This window comes from Pogona vitticeps, chromosome 10, assembly GCF_051106095.1.
Source record: "Pogona vitticeps strain Pit_001003342236 chromosome 10, PviZW2.1, whole genome shotgun sequence".
Lineage (NCBI taxonomy): Eukaryota > Metazoa > Chordata > Lepidosauria > Squamata > Agamidae > Pogona > Pogona vitticeps.
The window spans coordinates 27,320,127-27,341,206 of NC_135792.1; the positions used below are offsets into that span (position 1 = coordinate 27,320,127).

General features: G+C 63.8%; 1 protein-coding gene across 2 annotated transcripts in view; it reads left to right on the forward strand.

Annotated features, from left to right (window-relative positions):
- MTSS2 (MTSS I-BAR domain containing 2) overlaps window positions 1-20,523 on the forward strand; it is a 28,026-nt gene extending 7,503 nt beyond the window's left edge. Inside the window, exons 2-14 of one of the 2 annotated variants that reach the window (XM_072980406.2) lie at window positions 747-808; window positions 4,917-4,990; window positions 8,580-8,664; window positions 8,987-9,078; window positions 9,476-9,550; window positions 13,228-13,385; window positions 14,533-14,640; window positions 15,307-15,404; window positions 15,830-15,956; window positions 17,138-17,212; window positions 18,226-18,405; window positions 18,684-18,849; window positions 19,605-20,523. In XM_072980406.2, the coding sequence (XP_072836507.2) occupies window positions 747-808; window positions 4,917-4,990; window positions 8,580-8,664; window positions 8,987-9,078; window positions 9,476-9,550; window positions 13,228-13,385; window positions 14,533-14,640; window positions 15,307-15,404; window positions 15,830-15,956; window positions 17,138-17,212; window positions 18,226-18,405; window positions 18,684-18,849; window positions 19,605-20,377 (2,073 nt within the window). In that variant the 3' untranslated portion in view covers window positions 20,378-20,523. The remainder of the gene's footprint in view (window positions 1-746; window positions 809-4,916; window positions 4,991-8,579; window positions 8,665-8,986; window positions 9,079-9,475; window positions 9,551-13,227; window positions 13,386-14,532; window positions 14,641-15,306; window positions 15,405-15,829; window positions 15,957-17,137; window positions 17,213-18,225; window positions 18,406-18,683; window positions 18,850-19,604) is intronic. The other variant, XM_072980407.2, reaches the window with a different exon arrangement.
- The last annotated feature ends 557 nt before the right edge of the window (window positions 20,524-21,080 follow it).

A 21,080-nucleotide genomic window follows, 5' to 3' on the forward strand; every position in this document is an offset into this window, starting at 1 on the left:
ATCTCCTGTGAGGGCTTTTTTTGGGGGGGGGTGTGGGTGTGTGTGTGCAGGAATGAAAGGGGGAGCCTGTTCAGTCCTGCCGCCCTCCTCCTGTCCCTCCAGCGAAGGAAGCAGTGGCGCAGAAGAGTCCATGGGGACACTTGGCTACGGGGGGGGGGGGTAGGGTGGCACAGGGGCCTCTCTGCTCCACTGGCCCAGGTTCCCCCCACACACAAACACGCACGCACGCACACGTCTGCCTTGGCGAAGAGTGGGTCTTGCCCCCATCCCCGCCACCAGCCCTTAAAGGGCAGCCAAGACCTCCCCAGCTGACGTGGGGCCGGGATTTCCCAGCCCTTTTGGGCTTCTTGGAAGTTCAGCCTCAGCGGGGAAGCCCTTTCAAAATGTCCTCTTTATCGTCTGCATGAACGGGAGCAGAAGCAGCTTCCTTCCCCCCGCACACAAACACACACCTCTCCCCGTGTTTCTGGACAAGGGGTCACCATCCTCAGCCAGCTGCAGGCAAAAAGGCAGCACAAAAAAGTCTTGGGTCTTCCAGAGAGGAGCAGCCTGGTTCCTACTTGTCCCCCCCATGGGGAGGGGAGGGGAGGGGAAGGAAAGGGCCTCCCTCCTGGTGGTGGTGGTGGGGCTGTTTTGTGCCCCTTTGGGGTTTGGGGACGGGGGTTGTGCTGAGAACTTTGTGGACCCGGCACCTGATATTTCTCATCACCCCATTTTCTCTCTCTCCCCCCCCCTCTGTGTTCCAGAGTTCGTATCCGATCTGGGAGGATTTCAACTCCAAGGCAGCCAAACTCCACTCCCAGCTACGGTGAGTCTCCCAGGCAGGGTGGCATCATCCACGGCCTCAGCTGCTGGGGGGGGGGGCTTCCCTCCTGCTGCGTCGGCCTGCGCCAGGAGGGGAGGGTGTCACGGAAAGGGGGCCCAAGGCAGCGCTGCTGGCTTCTCGGCCCTTGGTGCCTGTCTTTCTTTTGCGGAAAGGGCCTCTTCGTTTCCTCCTGGACTTTTGTCAAGATAAAGTTGAGGGTTTGCTCTACTCTAGGGCAGGATGTGGGTCAGGAATCCTCAAACCACACCAGACTGGGAAGGTGAAATGTCCTGCGTAAAGGGCAGCCGCTTGGCTAAACCCCAGCTGTCTTCGCCCAAAGCTCTCACGTGCAGCCGCCGGGCTTCCTTGGGTGCAAGGGGGCCCGGCCTGTCTCACCTCCTTTGTGGGCGGACCGGGCTCCATGCTCTCTTCCACCGTCTGGCCAAAATCAAAGCGGATGGGTTTTGCCTCTGCCCCCTGGGTGCTCGGACCCCAAAGGTAGCCGGGACACCCTTGCCTTGCCCCATCCCTCAGCCGCCTGCATGCTCTGTGGCCTGCCTGCCGAAGCCACGCTGGCGTGGAAAGAGCCACCTGGCCAAGAAGTCCCTCTGGCCTGATGGAGAGCGTTTGTACAAAGTGGGGAGTGGGAACCCCTCACGTGGATCCTCACGTGGATCCCCCTCCCCCGTGGGAGGCAGGAATCCCCATCCATTGTGTGGACATTACTCCCAGATGTGGGCAGATGGCACACACACATGTGTGCGTGCATACACACACACAGACACACACACACACAAGTGGCCGTCAGGACCCTGGAGAGCTCCTGCTGGACCCTGTGGGGGGTAGGTGACCCATAGGCCCAGGTTGACTCCAGAGGGAGCAGGGTCTCCCTGAGGCAGAGGACGTGCGTGGCCCACCTCGGGTCCTTGAAGGGCCCTCGACAGGTCCTTTCCCCTGGGACGACTCCTGGGAGGTTTTAGGAGATGCGCTCGGGGGTGAGTGTGTGTTGGGGGGGTTAGCTGGGGGCTCATTCTTCTGAGGATGGTGCTGGAGGTCCTCTCGGGGTGTGTGTGTATGTGGATGGGCAGAGTGTTTTTCCCAGAGCACGGTGGCACACTCCTGTCTTTGTGCTTGGGGGCATGGATCGTGGCCTCGCTCCCTCTTTTCTTCTCCGTGGGTTTTGGGACCCTCCGCCGGATGTTTGAGTAGGTCCTTTCTCCGGTTCTGGTCTCATGCGCCCTGTCTCTGAAATGGGCCCGCGTTCTCTCTCTGTGGGTCGCTCCTCCCTCCCGCTTGAGTCGCCCTGGGACCTGAGGCTTGATTCGCTTGTCCTGGAGACTCACTTCCTGGTGCTCTAGCCGAGGGATGGACGAGGCCTGGTAGGAGGCGTGGAGTTGACAGTGCAGGATTCTTTATATCCCCGGATTCTGCACATGGTTCAAAGAGGGTTTTGTATACTCTTCTTCCAAACCAAGTTTTGCCTTTTGTGGTTAAGCTATGTGAGCCGGGAATCCATGCCGTCTCGTCCCCAACGGTGAGGATTTTCTTCCTCTCTGTGTAAAAAGCTTCCAAATGTTTGGCCATGTAACTCTGGGCAACCACGCCTGAGCAAAGCACGCCTGAGGAAATTGCACAGGTGTGGCAGAGCAACATGTGACGGGCTGGCACGGGAAAAACACTCTGCCCGGCGGCATTTCTTTCCCCAAGATACGCTTTGTGGGAGTCATCCTCTCCCCCCCCCCCGGTCGCTTTGTGCGTCCTCCGTCTGGCTGACCGCCTGGGAGCGCGAAGTGAAGGCAGGCAGGAGGACTTGGCTGGCAGAGCGTGCGCAGTGCTCAGCGGCAGGCGCCATGGAGTGCGGCCCATGACAGACGTCCCTTCGTTAGCCAGAAGAGCGGGTGTAGAAATGAGGCAGCCATTGAGCACGGGGGTGCCCGTGGGGGTGCCTGTGGGGCCGGCTTGGCCAGCCGCCCCGCGATTCGGCCGTGTTTGCATCACTGGCCCTATTGGCCTGGCTGGAGCCCCTTGAGCATCTGCCCAACACGGGACCCGGAACGTGGAGGAAGGGCCCAAGAGAGTCGGGGGTCCTGCTCTGGGTAGCCCTCTGCCACCGCCTCCCCCCCTCCAAATGCTGTGGGTCGCTTGCCTGCAGACAGAAAGGGGGGGGGGGGAACATGAGAGCAGCCTGGGGAGGTCGGGCTGTGCTGTTGCTCCTCTCCCTGCGGGGCGACCAGGGTGGGGCAGGGAGGAGAACAGAAATGGAAAGGGCTTCAGTCTGGCCCTCCCTGCTCCAGCCCTGGTGAGGGTGGTGGGTGGCCTCGCGCCTGCTCCAGTCGTACAAAATGGGTCCCCCCCCCAAGCAGCTGGCCTGGTTCCATCTCCCCTCGTGCGCGCCCCCCCCCCACAGCAGTCGGGGTTGATTTCGCCCAGCCCCACTCCAGGCTGCACCCAGGAGGGGCCAGGTGCCCTCTTGGGGGGCCGGCTGAACATGTTTGCAGCGGGCCAGGGATCCCGGTCCACCCTGGACTCTCGTGCCAGGCCTCGCCATCCCATCCACGTGGCGTGGCCCAGCGGCCTGCGGAGGGGCTGGCGCTGGGAGGGCCCAGGCGGTGGCGGTGGCGGCCTCCTCCAGGCCCCTCCCTCCCTCCCTCCCTCCCTCTTTGGGATCCCAGCTGGTGGTGGCAGGGAGCGCATCATCCCTTCGGCTGTCTTTCCAAAAACTGTAGTCCCGCCTCCGGGAGGGCAGGAAGGCGGCTGGTCCGCTCTGGGCTCTCCCCTGGTCCCGGTGTCTCTTCCCCCCCCCCCCCCGCCTTGTTCTGGGGCTCACTCCGTGGCTTGGCTTCTCCCCAGAGCGTTTTGGAGCTCCCCTCGCGGTGCCTGCCGGCCTCCTCCTCCTCCTCTCCCTCCCGCAAGGAGGGCCGCTATGAAGGGGCTCTTTCAGCCCCTCGGCCGTGGCTCTGGGCCGGCCGGATGTGCCTTGCTTGGCTGCCCCGTTGGCGGCACGGTGGCTTTGCCGGTGCTTCTCTTGGCCTCCTTGGCCCTGAAAGGCTCCCTTGTGCTCCCCTGTGCCTCTTGGCGGAGGGTGCCGGCCCTTCCCTTGCGCGCTCCCAATGCGCCTTTTGTGCTCCCTTGGCTGTCTTGAGCGAGGGAGGGAGGATGGGACCCCTGCTTCCTCTTCTTTTCTGCTCGGGCAGAAGCTCCCTTTTGACTCAGAGCTGCGTTCGGAGGGAGGGAGGGAGGGAGGGAGGGCGGGCGGCCAGCGGTCGATCCTTTGGCCTTCACCAGAGGAGCCCGGCCTCGGTCCGAGGAGAGGCCAGACCTGCTTGGCCCCGAACGTGCCAGGTGTGCCAAGGCCTTTCCTCCTGCCTTGGGAGATCCCACCAGGAACCAGCCCGTGACGTCTTTGAGCACTCTTGAGCGTGTGCCTGGTTGGGAAGCCCCCGTGCGCTGGGTGTCCCGCGCTGGGGATCAGGCAGGGGCACGGCCCTTTCCCCACCTCTAGCCAAGAGGCTCATTGGGAGCCGAGGCACTTTCTCTCCAGCCAGCCGAAGCCTCTGCTCTCCCCAGGAAGGGAGCGGGCTCCTGCCAAGGCCTGCAACGGCGTCTGCCTTGCCCTCGCGTCCTGAGGGGTCTCGGGGGGGGGGGCCCTCCGGCCTCTGCATCTGCCGTGGAGCTGGATGGAAGTGACGCCCACACTCCTTTCAGGCCAGGGACGGTGCTCCACTTGGGGGGGGGGAGGAGTGTGCTCCCCCCAGGCCCCCTCCACGGTCGCCTCCTCCTTGTGCAAGCCGGGGGTCCAAGAGGAGAGGCTGCTGTGACCCTGGACGTGTGTGTGTCCCCCCCCCCGCGGGAGCTGGTCTGGGGCCTCGTGTCAGCCCGTTTGGGATGGTGTGGGAAGGGCAGACTCTCCCTTTGGACTCTGGCTTTTGCTGGAGGGTGGAGGGAACGTCTGGGGTTGAGAGAAGCTGAGGGTCGTCCCCAGGTTTCAGAGGCCAATATGGCGGGTTCCTCTACAGCGCCCCCCGCTCAGAGGGAGAAGGGAGGCCCTGCGTTCTCCAGAGGGGAAGCATTCTGACCCACACGCCCCCCCCTTTCTCTTCCTCTGTCTCAGGACGACCGTTCTGGCGGCCGTGGCCTTCCTGGATGCCTTCCAGAAAGTGGCAGACATGGCGACTAACACGCGAGGTAAGGCCACCCGACCCTCGTGGCTCTGGCGCAGCCCCCACCGCGCTCCTTTCGGGCACTGGGGATGGAAGGGAGCGAAGGGAGCAGAGTCAAACACACACACACCCCCGGCACTGGATCAGAGATCCCTTCCACCAGAGCACCCTGCATGTGCGCGCCCCCCCCGGTCCCCTAACCGATCACTTCAGGTGGATTGATGATCCCCCGGCACGCTTTCCGTCCGGCTTCATCTCTGGGCAAGGAGCAGCCAGAAGGGGAGCGGCCGTTTCTGAGGTCTTTCAAGGGCTGTTGGGTGCAGCCGGGCCGCACCTCTCAGGTGCTCAGGCCCAAAATGTGGGGCCTGGAGCAGGAGGAACACTCTCTCCCCCCCCCCCCCGTCTGCTGGCCGTGGCAGTCAGGGACGCCCACCTGCATAGTCAGCAGATAGAGAGGGCTGCACACGGCACCCCTCCCAGTGTCGGCAGGAGACCGTGAGCAAATAGGGCTTGGAGGGAGATTAATTCCGTGGCGGTTTTGCCATCAGGCCAGCCTGACGTCACCCACAACTATCCTCACCGCTCTCCGAGACACACACACACACACACACACACACATATACATCACCAGTGGCTGATCTTTTCTGAGCCAGGCGCACTCTTGGGATCACCGCAGGGGAGAAGGGCAGCCCTCGCCATGTCTGTCTGGCGGGGCTTTTTCTAAGGTCCTTGTGCCAAAGCCTCCGTCTCTCCTGCAAGGGTGGGCGCGCTCAGCGCCGGCCGCCCTGAAACGTCTGGGCGCCTGAGCAGAGGGCAGGTGGGGAAGGCTCTTGGGCCCCTCCGGCCAGGCTCTTTCCAGCCTGCCCCCCCCTCGGCCCCCGATGGGCCGCCCTCCCTCAAGGGCCCAGGCGCGGGGTCCCTCCGCAGGCCTCGTGGGCCTGACGGGGTGCCCTTTCAGCCGAGCAACGCAGCCCTTGGCGCCAGTGTGAAACCCCCCACCCCCCTCGCTGGCCTGGTGAGGAGGCAGGGCCGGGAATCAGGTTCACTCTGGCAGTTTCCGAAAAGGAAAAGAGGAAAGGATGCGGAGGAGAGGGTGGCGCACGCATCCCGCAAGGGGTGCAAAGGGGCAGGAAGGGCTTCCTCCCCCCACCCCGGTCCCTTTGCCCGGTGGCTGAGCGCTCTCCCCTTGCTGAGCCCTGCTCCCGAGCCCAAGTGTGGAGCATGGGTTCTGGACGCCGGCGCGGTGCTGGCGTGACCCAGTTGGCTCTCCCTCCCGGCCGCCCCCCCCCCCCCGGCAGAGCTCCCTGCCAAGGCCGTTGGGTTTAAGGGAATCCGTGGGCAGATGTGCTGCCGATTAACAGCGGCTGAGCCCCCGGAAGCCGGAACGTCAGCCAAGCGAGGCAGGGATTGCGAAAGGAGGTCAGGACCGGGCGGGGGGGGGGAGGAGAGAGAGAGAGAGAGTGGGTCAGGTGGGCAGCAAAGAGTGAAGTGCTGTGGGGACGGGTGAGAGGCAAGGGTTGTGGGGGCAAGCCCTTGTGTGCAGATCCCAGGCAGGTCAGCATCTCCGAGGCTCTGGGGGAACTCGGGGGGTGTCAGCGGGGTGTAACGTTTTGGCCTCCATGGGGAGGGAGGCCTGTGGTTGCCCTCCCTGCCCTCGAAGGTCCTCCAGGGAATCACAGCCGCTTTCCCTCTTGCAGAAATGGGGGCGGGGGGCCGCCCAGTGGCTTCGCTCTCCGCGGCTCCTTGCGGTTGGTGCCCAGGGACTGAGGGGGCTGCCTCGGCTCCCTTGTCTTCCCCTGGCTGTGCCCCCCTCGGCGTCCCTGCAGCCGGGATTTCCTTCTCCTGCGTGGCCATTCCAGGGTGCCTCCCCCCCTCCAGGAGGAAGCAGGGCGTGGCTTTCCCACAGTGGGCGCTCCTGCTCAGAGAGCCTGAACGGAGGCATTTGCGGGGGGGGGGGGGGGGCGTGTTGACCTCTTCTCACCTCAGCGCCCGGCCTTGCGCAGAGGCAAAGAGGCGGGTTTTCTGGACAGCAGATGGCCTCTGCTGCTTCCACAAGACTCCTGGTATCCAGGCCATCTGGACATTTGGCAGAGGCTGGGTGTGTGTGTGTGTGTATGTGCTTGTGCGTGTGGGCGGGTGGAGCCGGCCGGTGGCTGCCATGCTGTGGGTTAGAGTCACCTGTGGGGGTGGCTCTGTCCCCGTCCTCTAATATTCTCATGGCCTGACCCGGTTTCTGGACTGGCAGAGGGTCAAATAAGTGGGTCCTGGATCGAATCCAGCCTGAACCGTCCCTGGAGGCAAAAATGTGGAAGCCGAGGTTGTCCTACTTTGGGCACATTGTGAGAAAGCAAGAAGATTCTTTGGAAGAGACGGCCGTGCTGGGAATGGTGGAAGGCAACAGAAAAAGAGGGAAGACCCCCCAAGATGAGGTGGACCGACTCCCTCAAGGAAACCACAAGGTTGTGTTTCCAAGGGCTGAGCGGTAGGGCTGTTGAGGGCGAGAGAGATTTTGGAGAGGGCTCCTCCGTAGGGGTGCCATGAGTTGGAAGCGACTTACGGCGCGTAACTCACAGCCCTCCCTCTTTTTAGGCAGGAGCGGGCCGGGTCTTTTCAGCAAGAGCGCTTTGGCCTCGTCCTCAGCCCTCTTGGCCACTTGCCCACCCCCGCCGAGCGCACGTGGGATGTCAGACTCCGTGGCCCTTTCTGTATCCTTGGCTAAAGCGCAGGGAAGTTTCCCGGGTGCCTCGAGAAGCTGAGGCCGGAGGGATCTGCCCAGAGCCGTGTCAGGGAGCCGGGCAGTTCTGTTTGCCGAAGGTTAAGCCACTGAGTCACGTGGCCCTGTCGTGGCCTCTGCTGTTTCCGCTTTGGGGGAAACAGGACCCCGAAGAGGCGCCTCGGATGTCTCTCTACAAAGGCAGTGGTGCAGAAAGGATCTTTCTGACGTCCCTGTGTAGAGTTTCAGCCCCTTTGGGAATGTGGTCCGTGTCTTGCTGCTTTTCTTCATGGTTGCCCAGCGGACTGTAGCCAGCCGCCTCCTGATTCTGGCCCGGGGACCCACTTTCAAGCCCGCACCCTTACACGGCCCAGAACGTGGGGCGTTGGGTCCCTGCTGAGAGGAAAGAATCTGAATTGACTGTGGCCGTTGATGGCACAGTTTTGGGGTGCTGGGGCCTCCCAGAAAGCGACCGCAGCAGGCCGAGGCGCACCTCCTCTGTGGTTTAAATGTCTGGCTGATTTCTGGGTCCTGAGGCTCAGCCTGCGTTTGGTGGTTAAACGTCAGCAGCCAAGAGGGCCAGCGCGGAGGTCGAATGACGTTCCTACGGGCCAGCTCTGCGTGGGCTCTATCCGGCGGTGCCCTCCCTCCTGCCATGCTCAGAGTCTCGAGTGAGAGTTTGCTGGTGGCTTTGTGTGCTAGCTTTTGATACCTGGGTTTGGAGGTGGGATGTTTAAACCAGAGCACTGGCTGTTTTATGCTTGAATCATAGAAAAAGTAGGAAGTCTTTCTCCCTCCTGGGGGTGTGGCGGTTGGCCCAGGGGGTTGTCTGGGGGAGGCTCACCTCAGCTGCCCCATTTGTTGACTGGGGGGGGTGTTTGTGGGTGCTTTTCTCTCTCAGGAGCCACCAGAGACATTGGCTCGGCCCTGACCCGGATGTGTATGAGGCATCGAAGCATCGAAGCCAAGCTGAGGCACTTTACCAAGTAAGTGTCCCCAAGACTCGGGCGGGTTGGCCGGTCCCAGGCTCTGTGTGGGGGCTACGATTCCCTGTGTCTTTATTGGCATCTCTCAGATCCTCGTGAAAGCCGCCTCTGGGTGGGTTATGGGGTGGGAAGCCAGGAAAGTAAATGAAGGAATAAGGAAGGGAGGAGGCGGCCTCTGCGGGGAGGGGGGAGGGCTGGGACTGGAGGGGTGTGTGTGTGTGTGTGTCAAGGGGAGCATCCAGGGGCCTCCTTCGGCGTGTCAGGCATTTGGGGCAACTTCTGCTAGTACCGCTGAGCTGTTCCCGCGTCTCTCCTGCTTCAGCGCCCTGATGGAGAGCCTGATCAATCCACTGCAGGACAGGATAGAGGACTGGAAGAAAACCGCCAACCAGCTAGACAAAGACCACGCAAAAGGTAAGGCCGATGCCCGCAGGCCAGCTGTCTGCCTGAGCTGCGGCCAGCCTCTCGGGCGGCCGAGGACGGCCCAGGGCCGGGGTCGCAGGAGGCCTGACGGCTAGTGAAGCGTCATGGAGCAGCAGAGTTGGGGCCGAGCCAGACAGCTCCTGACCCCTTGGCGATGCCCCCACACGGGGCTTCCTTTGAGCGGAGCAGCTGGGCCTGGAGGCCTCGTGTCCTGGGGCTCAGGGTGGAGCAGGAGCCGCGTCCTCTCTGCCTTCGGCCCCATCGTAGCTCAGCCTGGAGAGGAGTCGGCCACTGGGGAGCAGGCAGGGACGGGGTGGGGGTGGGGGAAATCCCGGTTGCAGTGTGTGAGAGTTGAAGCTGACGTCTCTCCCGGCCCCTGTCTCCTCAGAGTACAAACGAGCCCGTCACGAGATCAAGAAGAAGTCCTCTGACACACTGAAGCTGCAGAAGAAAGCCCGAAAAGGTTAGAAGGTCTCCAGCAGCCGCTCTCGGGCCACGAGGCCACGTGCTGCCTTGCCACGTGCTGCCACAGGCGGCCTCTCAGGCCCAGCTGGGGCAGGATGGGGCTCTGCTCTAGATTTGGGGCCACTGGCCGGTGATAAGCCAGCCGTGAGAATGGTGCCTCTTTGGCCTGGGTGCCTGGAGGGCTCCCCAGGCCATGTGGGGGGCTGATTCTTGGGTGGGTGGGTGGCTGCCGTGTCCCTAATGGCATGGAAGCGTCGCGCTCCAGAAAGTTCCCTGGGAGGTTTTTGGTGCCTCCTGTGGAGAAGAAACAAGCCTCCTTCGGCTGCGTCCTTCTCAAGTTCCACCCCGGGACGGAACCTGCCCAGAATAAATGCCCGAGAGAGCTCCGTCCGGGTGGGGTGCGCCCCTGCCTCTCGCTTTGTGAACTTTGAGGCCTGTTTCCAGGCCTCTGGACTACAAAGCCCTTGTGGCTGGAAGCAGCCTGTGTGGGTGGGCAAGCCAGTTCCTGGACGGCCGGCAGGAGGCTCTGCCTGTCCCTTTTATATGTTACGCAGAACCGTGTCGGGGAAGACGCTGGCGAGCGGACCTTGGCGGGCTGAAGTGCGTTCGCTCTCCTCTCTGGGGCCAGGGAGAAGGGGGTGGGCGGTGGCCTGGCGAGAGGCCCCACTAGGTCTCCCGTTTTGGACAAGAAGATGGTTCTGGGCATCAACTTGTCTTTCACCATTCTTCTCTCTCTCTCTCTCTCTCCTTTTGTCTCTCGCTCGTTCTTCTCCTTTCTTTCTTTCTTCCTTCTTTCCTTCCTTCCCACATCCTTCCTGTAGAGCTACTGGGTAAGTTCAATGCTGCCAACCCAGCTTCATCCAGGCTTCCCTCACCACCACCACCACCCCACACACCCACCGACCCACAAGGCCTTGGCCTGACTCCTCTGTACACCTCCCACCCCGACCCCCACGCTCTGCCCCCTCCACACCCCTCCCCGGTGGGGCCTGGAATGAAATGGAAACTCGGGAGGTTCTGCCCAAGGGCGTGGGAGGACCTTGGCAGTGGGAGGGCGGCTTGTCCCGGCCGGTCTCTCCTCGGAGCTCCAAATGCCAGAGGTGGGGAAGGACCCCCGAGAGCCCCCTGGGCACATGGAACACACGTGCTCCCTTTGGGAGGGGCATGGTCCCGGTGAGGTGTGTGCAACATCCCTGCCAGGTAGGCCCTTCGCTCACGTTCCCCTGCTGCACAGGACCAGGCTGAGGTTGAGAGAGAGAAGCTTGCCTGAGCCCCTGAGCCCGGCCTGCTTCGGCTCTTTCTATGGCCCGCGGTCGAGCCCGAGAGCCTGGGATCCTCCCGGCCGGCCGGCCAACCACCTGCCTCCGTATATCGACCCTCTTGGCGGGAGAAAGGGAGCGTCTGCTCTCGCTCTTCCGGGGAGACCTCTCGTGCCACCCGGCTGAGCCAGCGCCGCTTGTCAGAGCCCCCCCGCCCCCCCCGGCCACCTGTGCGCTGGCTGGGGTGGAGACGCCCACGCGACAAACCCCGGGGCAGAGCTGCAAGGACCGGCGGGGCCCCTCCGTCCCCTACAGGTCAGCGACCGGGAAGGCAGATCGATGGGTGTCCCGTTTCCCCGCCCGCACACACACACACGCTGCCCCTGGAGGGCTCCTGAGCCAGGGGGGACCCGTCACGGCTGGAGGGCCCCGGGAGCTGACCTCCCCGCCAGGCCGCTCTGTGGGCCCCCCAGCGCTGGTTGTCGAGAAGGGAAAAATCAGTGGCTCCCTTGAAAAGCAGAGGGAGCTCTTCCATGTCGGGGGGAACACTGGGAACAACATGGGGCTGCCCCCGCCTCTTATTCTAGCGCAGGGGCTTCCCACCTTGGGGCGTTCTGATGTTCTTGGACTGCCGCTCCCAGAAACCCCTGGCCGCCGGCACGGCTGGCAGAGGAGGCTTCTGGGAACTGTCATCCGAGAAGACCCGGGCGACCCGAGGCGGGCGTGCCTTGAGCCTTGACCCCCCCTTCCTGTCCTGTCCGGTTTTTTTCCGGCTGTGTGGGAGCGCTGCGGCTTCCAGGTCTGGGAGAGAGACCCCTGCGCTCCCCGTCCCCCCCTTAAGGACCCCACCCACTCCGGGGCAGGTGTGTGTTGGCATGCCTGACCCACCCCACCCCACGCTCGGCCCAAGAGGAGGAAGGCGTTCTTCCCCCTCCTGGGCCTGCCACCCTTCCAGGCTAGCCACGGCGGCGCCAGCCCCCTCTCTCCCCCTACGCTCACCCACACACACACACATACACCCCGCTGCCCGAATCGTGCTCGAGGGGCGAGTCATTGTCGTAACTGCTGGGTTTCATTTCAGGCCTTGCCGTCGCCCTCCCGGGGAGCCCTTCCGCCTCTCTGCTTTTCTCTTTCCGCAGCTCTGCTCTCCCTCTCCAGAGTGATTGGGGAGGGAGCCAATGCTGAGATCCCCCCCACCCTGAACCCAGCCTTCCTCCTCCTCCTCCTCCTCTCACTGGGTCCCAGAAGGCATGAGAGGCCCACGAGATGGGGGTGGGCTCAGCCTTGGCCTCCTCTGAGCCTTTCCGCAGGGTGGGTGGGCCCCCTCCCCAGCCCCATAGCCACCCACCGGGAACAAAGATCTGGTCGGGGGCTTAACATCACCAGAGCTGCGTCTTCCAACCATTTCTCTTCCCATAGATTCCCTGCCCCCCGGGCATCCTTTTCCCCAGCAAGCAGAGTGTCAGGATCTCAGCCTTCGCTCCCCCCTCCCCAATTCCTGGGGGCTGTTATCTCCATGCTTGGTCTTTTCTTGACTTTTCCATGGAAGTCCATCGCCTCTCCTGTTTTTTTGTTTGTTTTTTTCCACCGCTTCTTCCCACATGGGTCGTTCTGCCCGCCTGGCTGCTCCATCATCTGGCGCTCTTTCCTTTGCATGTGGGCGATGGGGGTGGTGGTGGGAGAGAGTGTGTGGGCGATGGGGCTTGGGGTGAGAAGCTCCTCCGAAGCACATCCCGTGGCTGCCCCACATCTTCCTGTGGCTGCAGCAAGGGTGGTCCTCAGAGGTCCCCCGATCCATCCAGCGCAGGCTTTCTGGCCAGGATCTGTGCTGGGCACAAACGGCGGCTGCAGCCGTTCTGTCGTGGGGAGGGAGGCACCTTTGGCTGTTGGGCTCCCGTAGACCTGTCCCAGCGTGCGTTTGCCTCTTGTCTGTCCACGTGTAGTTTTGCGTGTGTGTGTGTGTGTGTGTGTGTGTGTATAGTTTCAGCTTCATAGCTTTGTCTCAGGCAGCAGGAGGTCTTTCCGTGTGGGTGAAGGTTGTCGAAGCGTCCCTGTGTGTGGCTGGCCGTCCTGCCCGGAGCTCCTGGGCCTCCCTCTCCACCTCCTCGCCCCCCCAACACGCAGCCCCTGCAGATCCCCCCACCCCACCGGGAGGACGGCTTTTGTAGGGTGTCAGGGCGACTGCGGTCCCTTGCCGCTCTCGGGAGGCCTCGAAAGTGGCCACAGCAAGCGCCAGGTGCCCAGTGGATCCAGAGGCTGTGGCTGTCTCCTCTCCTCCCAGGACCTGTCCCGGTGGCGCTGGGCTGCCCACAGAAGGAAGGCCTCTGGGCCTCTCGGGGGTCTTGCTGGGCCTGGGGGAGGGGGCATGGGTGGGAGAAGAGGAGGCCGTGTCCTCGGCTCACGGTGGCTTTTGCAGGGAAGGGCGACCTGCAGCCCCAGCTGGACAACGCCCTCCAGGACGTCAACGACCTGTACCTCCTCCTGGAAGAGACGGAGAAGCAGGCCGTCCGCAAGGCTCTCATCGAGGAGCGGGGGCGGTTCTGCACCTTCATCGCATACCTGCAGCCTGTGGTGGTAGGTCTCCCTCCTTCCCTCCCTCCTGCCCACCTCCACCCCCCCCCTCTTCATCTTCTAGACAGTTTGGCCTTGGGATCAGCCTTTCCAAAGCGACAGGTCCCCCGGTGGGGAGGGGGTCCCGCTTCACAGCGCGTGTTTGTTTACCAACTGCTGGTCCCCCATTCGGAGAGTTTATCCCCATGGCTCAGTTGTCTTGAACTGCCCTCCCTTCCTCCCAAAGAGTTTGGGGATTGCTGGGCAGGGGGAGGGGGGCTTATGCTCTTCAGGGAGTGCCTGAGGACCGTCTGAAAGAGGATTCCTAGTCCCCACCACCACCACCACCAAACAAGCTAATTCCAGGAGCCCCTTAGGTGAAGCCCTGGCCCTTTCCACGTGTCCAGACGGCTAGAGATTGCCGCGTGGATACCCCAACAGTCACCCAGCGACCCGTCTGAGGCCTGCTCAGAAGGGAAGGCCACAGAGTTCGATGGCACTTCCTTGAAGGGAAAGGACAGAAGCCGGTGAACTTTGGGGGCTTCCCTTGACCCAGCCCCCCTTCCCTCTTCCCTCTCTGCAAAGCGGCTGGCTGGCCCTGGGCTTCGCTTTCGGGGGGGGGGGGTCATTGTTCAGCCAGAGCCACCCTTTTTAGGGTGAGAAGGCACCTTCTCTGTTAGTTAGGGTCTAGACGGCTAAGACTTGGTAGGCGTTCAGGGCTTCCCCCTCAGTGGCCTGGGCTCTTCTGACCGCTTCCTCCTCCTCCTCCTCTTCCTCCTCCTCGGCCTCTTCTCTCCTTGAGACTCCCCAGGCTAGGTTAGTGGCCCTCGGGGGGGGGGGGAGGAGGTCTGGACCCGTCCTTTTGGAGCACAGCTGCTGTTGCTTCCCAGGATGCATAGCTGAGGCGTCCTCGTCCAGAAGCAGACCCCTGCCCACCTCTGGTTCTTCCCTGCCCGTGCGGGCTCTCCACCTGGGTCACGGTCATCATCTCCCCGAGTGCGGAGAGGGGAAGGATGGGAGGGCACGAGGAGGAGGAGGAGGAGGAGGCGGCCTTGGAGGCCCTGGGCTTCTGGTTGAGATTGCCGCCCTTCAGGGCTGGCTCAGGGCTCTTGCTCTCAGCTCAGACCCGTCACACACACCTAACCTCCCCCCCCCCTTGTCGCTTGTGCAGAACGGAGAGCTGGCCATGCTGGGGGAGACGACGCACCTGCAAGGCATCCTCGACGACCTGGTGGTGCTGACGGCGGACCCTCATAAACTGCCTTTGGCCAGCGAACAGGTGGGGGGGGCGAGAGGGGAGGGGAGGGGAGGCCGGGCTGTTGCTCTTTGAGGGGCCCGCATGCCGCTTTTGAGCGCAGAATATGACAGGCGGGCTGTGAGTGCGGGAGGCGGAAACCACGGCCGGCTGAATCCTGCGCCATTCTAGATGGTCTGAGCACTGAATGAGTCCCTCTCTTTCGGGCTGTATGGCAGCCTTCGAAGCACGGGGGGGGGCAGCTTCCTCTAGACTAGGTTAGTCCGTGTGGGGTGAAAGGGGGCCCGAGCCGGGTCTGGCGACCACCCAAGAGACCCGGAGGCGCGCCTGGGGACAGGAGCGGCCACTGGGAGGTTCCAGGGCAGGAGGAGCTCCCTTCCCTGCTGGGCAGACACGGAGAGGCCTTCCCTTCCATGCCCCCCCCCCACGTCGTCCAGGCTCCCCACTGCCTAAAATAGCCTCTGCAGCTCCCCAGACCTGAGCGCACCTTCTCCGGAGGGCCTGGAGCCCGTTTCGGGGTGGGTGTTTTTGTTTGGCTGTCTGGGTGTGGGAAGGATGGGGGGGGAGCTTTGGGGCTGCCCCAGACCCTTGTGGGGGGGGCACCGCATGCAGCCGGCAGGCACGGTTGCAGCCTCCCCGCCCCCACCCCCACCCCCACCCCAGGGGCTGACCAGCCCGGCTGTCTTGCAGGTGATCAAGGACCTGAAAGGCTCCGATTACAGCTGGTCCTACCAGACGCCCCCGTCCTCCCCCAGCAGCTCCGGCTCCCGCAAGTCCAGCATGTGCAGGTGAGGGGTGCATGCACGCGCGATGCCTCCAAGCCCGATGGCTCGGGGTGGGCGGGGAGGCCCCGCAGGAGAGGCCGTGGCAAAGGGCGTCGAAAGACATGCGGAGCCCAGCCCTTGCCAGGAGCAGCCGGCCGAAGGTGGGCCGTGTCAGGTGCTGCTACTGCTGCTGCTACAGAGCTGGGAAGGAGAGGCTGTGCTCCCGCCCTTCCAGCGAGGAGGGCCTTTCCTTGCTTTTCCGGCCCCTGGCATGGTGGGCCTCCCCGCCCCTCCTGCCCCCAAGCCTTTTCCTTCCCTGGCACCCTTCCCTGCCCTGACTGTGGGCTCTGTGCCCCCTCCGTGCCCTCTGGCGGCCCTTCAGGGGTTCCTCCTGGCTCTGAAAAAGGCTCACGCACCCCCTCCCCTCCCCTCCCCTCCGTCCGCCACAGCCTGGCGCAGCCCGTCAATGCCAACACTCGCTTGTCCAGCGTCTCCTCCCACGACTCTGGCTTCATCTCCCAGGACGCCGTCTTCTCCAAGCCTCCGTCGCCCATGCCCTCGGACATCACCAGTCAGGTGAGCTCAGTGGGGAAGCTGGGCGAGGCCTGGAAGGTGGGGCGGAGGGCACAGGAAAGAGGCCCCCAAGCCAAGCCCCCTGCGGCGTCCCTGCCGCTTATTCACTCCGCCCAGCCTTCTTCCTCCTCCAGGCACACGGGCACCCCTGCCTCCGGGTCAGAGGCTGGTCGTGTAGTCCATTCCTCGCCTGGGGGAGGGATCAGGGCCGAGACTGGAAGAAGCAAGGATGCCCTCCACCCTTCTGGGGAAGCAGCAGGAGCGCCAGCCGGCAGCAGCCGCCGCGGCAGGAGAGGCAGCCGGGCAGAGGAGCCTGTGGCAAGGGCCCCCCAGAGGCCATGCTGGATCCTGGGCACGGCACCCCTGGTGGCCGAGGGAGGGGGAGGGGGGGGGCGGGTTGTGTTCTGGGGCAGTTAGAAGGCCCGGCGTGAGCTTGCTTCGCTCCCCCCCCCCCGGCCAACCAGGGTCTCTCCACCGCCTTGTCTTCAGCCCAAGTCAAGAGGGGCCCCGTTCTCCCTTGCGGGAAAAGGAAGGGACACGTAGCTGATCCTTTGAGCCCCCCCCCCCAATCCATCCCCCACAAGCCCCATGAGAAGCCAGGGCGTGGGCGAGGCCTCTGGTTCCAGTCACTGCCGCGCACTTTGACACCGCAGGGCGGTTAGGACCCCGTTCTGGTTCCCCGGTTCTTTTGAATGTCAGCCTCCCAGGTGCCCTTTCCCCGGGATTGTGGAGGAGAAAAGGCAGGCCAGCTTTTGTGTTCTAAAGCTGCTGTGTCTGAAGCTGCCTTGAAGGGTCCCGGGTGAGAGTCTCGCCTGCTCTGCGCCCCCATCCGCTCCCCTCCGGCGGGCGCTGCTTATAGTCCCAGCCCCCTCCTGCTCCTTCTCGCCCCAGAGGGTTTCTTCTGAGGGCCTCGGGCATGTCTTGCACTGCTGGGTTGCCTCGTGGCTTTCTGCAAGGGTGCATGTGGGGCAGGGGGCTTGGGCTGTGCTGGAGGCGGGGGTCGGAGGAAGAAGGGGGCAGCCTGTCCTGCGCCGGAGCTGGGCTGCGTTGGCTCGCTCACTCACTCGCTCGCTCGCTGTGCCTGCCGCTTCCCCCCACCAGCAGTGTAACCGGATTTCTTCTCTTCCTCCCTCCCTCCTTTCTCTTTTGCTCTCCTGCTGACGGGCCTCCTCTGGCCTTGGTAGAAGTCCTCCAGCTCTGCATCCTCTGAGGCCTCAGAAACCTGCCAGTCTGTTAGCGAATGCAACTCCCCAACCTCGGTCAGTCCTAGCTCTACCGCAGGGAGTGAGGTGTGTGGGGGGGCGGCAGGGGGAGTAGGGGGATTCCAAAGGTGCGGCGTGAATTAGTAACACCCTTTTCCCACCCCATCCCCACTGCCACGCGCCTGATGCATGTCATGAAACGCCTGGGAAGCAGACCTTGTGCCGCTCCCAATTTCCAGCTGTTAATACTCCCTCTCCTCCCCCCCCTCCATTTTAGCTCCTGATCCCCCCCACCCCACCCCACCCCACCCCAAACACCTTCTTGACTGGCTTCCTGCTTTCTGTTTGGGATGTGGGGGGCTGGCTTGGCAACCGGGTGTCACTTGGGCGTTTCCTGGAGTTCTGCCAGGAGGGGCGCAGATTCCCGCCCCCCCCGTGGCTTCTCCCCCCACCTGTTGCAGGTCGTGGCCGCCTGCCCTGTGCCATCAAGTCCCGCCCGGGGCTCCCTCTGGCAGAGGGCGGCCTCGCCTTCTCTTCGAGGCCCTCGGCACCTTCCTCGGAGGTCCTGGGTTCCAGTGACAGGGAGGCGCAGAGCCCCCCTCTCCCACCGAGCACCTCTGCCGGAAGGCTGGATTCGTGCCTCCCAGAGAGAGGGTCGGGGGCCAGGGGAGAGGGCGGCCTTGGGACGGCCCACGGAAGAGGGGGTGCAGCGAGCAAGATCAGCGGAGCCCCTTCTCGCAGTGGCGCAGCCAAGCCACGTGCCAAAACCCATTTCGCCGTTTTGAAGGGCGGAGGCGGCTCCGTGAAATGAGTCACCCTCTGCAGCTCCTTTTAGAGGTTACTTTATAAAAGAAGATGTTAAGTGGGGTTTTGACAGGGTTTTTCCCCCAAGTTCTGCACTGCTTTCTTACCAATCCGAAGCAACCACCACGTAATGAATCGTTTGGCAGGAATGTCCTTGGACGGTCCTTCCCCCCCCCTCCTCCCCTCTTCCATGCCCACACATCCTGTGCCGTGCTGGGTCCCTCTTGGCCCCCTTCAGCCCATCGTCTGCTTTGGGGTGTTTCCAGGATTGGTCCAAGGCCAGCCTTTACGAGCCACCGATGGCGAGCACCCTGCAGCGGCGGAAGGACCGCGTGGAGCACCTGCGAGAGGCCGAGATCGGCTCCTCCGCCTTGGGCTACCCGGGCCTGGGCTTGGAGGAAGGGGCCCCCCGGCCGCGCATGTCTCCGGCCTCCATCGCCGCCAAGGTACCTCCCGGCTGGGCTCGGGGGTGGGTGTTTCTCCAGGCATGATCGCACACCACAGGTGCTTCTGCGCCCTCCCCTCGGGCCATTCAGGCAGCTGACCGCCTGCCCCCCCCCCCCCGGCCTGCTCCTTAAATGGCAGTCCCTTCGTCCCCGGGGGGGGGGGGGGGTTGTGGCCTGGGCGCCAGAGCCCAGGCTCAGGAGGCCGGAGGGGTGTGTGTGTGTGTGTGTGCCGGCCAGGCTTCCTTCTGACAGACTCCCTTCTCCCGACGGCCCCCTAGCACGGGGAGGAGGTGTCCCCAGCGGCCAGCGACCTGGCCATGGTGCTGACCCGGGGCCTCAGCCTGGAGCACCAGAAGAGCAGCCGGGACTCCCTGCAGTACTCCAGCGGCTACAGCACCCAGACCACCACGCCCTCTTGCTCCGAGGACACCATCCCCTCGCAAGGTAGCCGCAGGGGGGGCACGTGGGCGAGGAGAAACGGGGGGGAGGAGGCCGCTGGGCGCCCGGCCCTGGGAAGGAGGGAGGGGGAGCTGGCCTTTGGGGAAAAGAGGGGGGTCTCGCCCACGAGTTGTTGAGTGGGACGGGGGCCATCGGCAACTGCACCCCTGAGGGGCCTGGCCGGGCCCTGGGGCACATCCTGTAGGGCCCTTGCCATCTCTGTCAAGCCTGCTGGGGGCGGCCATGAGAGGCCACCCTCTCTTCCTCCTGCCGACGCCGCCTTGGCTTCCAGAGAGCCTTTTGGGGGTGCAGCTTTCCCCACCGCCTCTCACACCTTCCCCAGAATTGTCCTCTGCTGCCCGGGTTGTATTACAACTGTTGACGTGTTTGACGTCTGGTATCTTATTTGTGTTCTGGGTTGTTGAACCTTCAGCCTGAAGGGGAGCCGACGCTCTCCAGAGCGGCACAGTTTGGTTTCGTCTTTTGAGTTGTTGCTGTGGCCGGGTTTCCATTTCCCCAATGAAGACTCTGACCTAGGAAGGATCTGGCCATGGGGCCCCTGGCCCTCCTTTTGGGTTAAGCCCGCCCGAGTCCTGCTCTGGGAGACAAAGAGGTGCCACGGAGGCACCCGGCGTGCTGGGGAGCCTGCAGGGGCGATCGCCCGGCAGGACTGTTCACAGGGCCCTCGGGGGGGGGGGATGGCCTTCACCGTGGGGGCTCCCAGGGGTGGCTGACTGGGGTCCCTGCTGTCCTCCTCCCAGGCTCCGACTACGACTGCTATTCTGTGAACGGCGACATGGAAGGGGAGAGCCAGAGCGAATTCGACAAGTCCTCCACCATCCCCCGCAACAGCAACATCGCCCAGAATTACCGCCGCATGATCCAGACGAAGCGGCCCGCCTCCACGGCTGGCCTGCCCACCGGTGCTGCCACGCCAGCCAGCACCACGCCAGGGGTGGCCACCATCCGCCGCACCCCCTCCACCAAGCCCACGGTCCGCCGGACCCTTTCCAACGCCGGCCCTATTCCCATCAGGCCTCCCATCGTCCCGGTCAAGACCCCCACAGTGCCCGACTCGCCCGGCTACGCGGGCCCCACGCGGGCGGGCAGCGAGGAGTGTGTGTTCTATACCGACGACGCCTCGCCCGGGGCCCTGGACTTTGCCAAGGCCTCGCCCAAGAGGCTAAGCCTGCCCAACACCAGCTGGGGCAGCCACGTGGCCGAGATCTCGGTCTATGCCGGAGCTGGGAGGCCCCTCCCCAGCGAAGAGGAAGAGCAGCAGCTGGCCGCCAACCGGCACAGCCTGGTGGAGAAGATCGGCGAGCTGGTGGCCAGCGCCCACGCCCTGGGGGAGGGCCAGTTCCCCTTCCCCACTGTCCTGTCTACCCTGGACCCCCCCGGGGAAGAGACGCCCACGCCTCCCCCAGCAGCCTCCAGCGACCCTCCCGCCGAAGACATGTTGGTCGCCATCCGGCGTGGGGTGCGCCTTCGCAAGACCATCACCAACGACAGGTCGGCCCCACGGTTCTTGTGATGACCGCTGTTGCCCAGCCAGCCGCCTGCCCCATGCCCGGACGGCCCTCTGCAAGCGCCAGGCAGCCGGGACAGGAGGAGGCACCACCGTAGACGAGGATGAACGGCCCGCAAAAGGCCAGGACACTCACTGGGGTAGCTTTTGAGTGTAGATTTGAGAAGAGACTGAACTAAATGCCTTTGCTAACCCACTCGCCCCTTGGCACGGAACTGGTTTTGGAGCCTCTCGGAGGCCTGGTTTCCACCCGCCACCCTCCCGGGCATCCTTTCTTGTCTGCACCGCCTCCTCCTTGACCTGCAGAGGGTGGGCGGGAGGGAGGCCATCTTGGCCGTGCGCTTACCTGGCAGGGGTGGAAACCTGGGCAGGATTTAGCAGCTCCCTTTGTGGAATCGACGGCTACAAGAGCAATGCCACAACAACTCCGAGAGGAATCCAAGCTGCTGCTGCTGCTGCTCCTCCGCCCAGACGTCTCGCTTCTCCTCCGGACGGCTTCCCCCGCCCTGTTGTGTCCGGTGTCCCTGCCGTCTTTTTCTCTCTGGTCGTTCTTTGTCTTTCTGTCACTTGTTCGTCTGAGCCCCGCTCCAGAGGCTTAACTGGGCAAGCCGTTGCTCACCCCAGCAAAGCACATGGGAGGCGAAAAATCTGAAAGCTCCCTTGCCACGTGAGGATCATTGTGGCACAGCAAGGACCATAAGTTGCACAA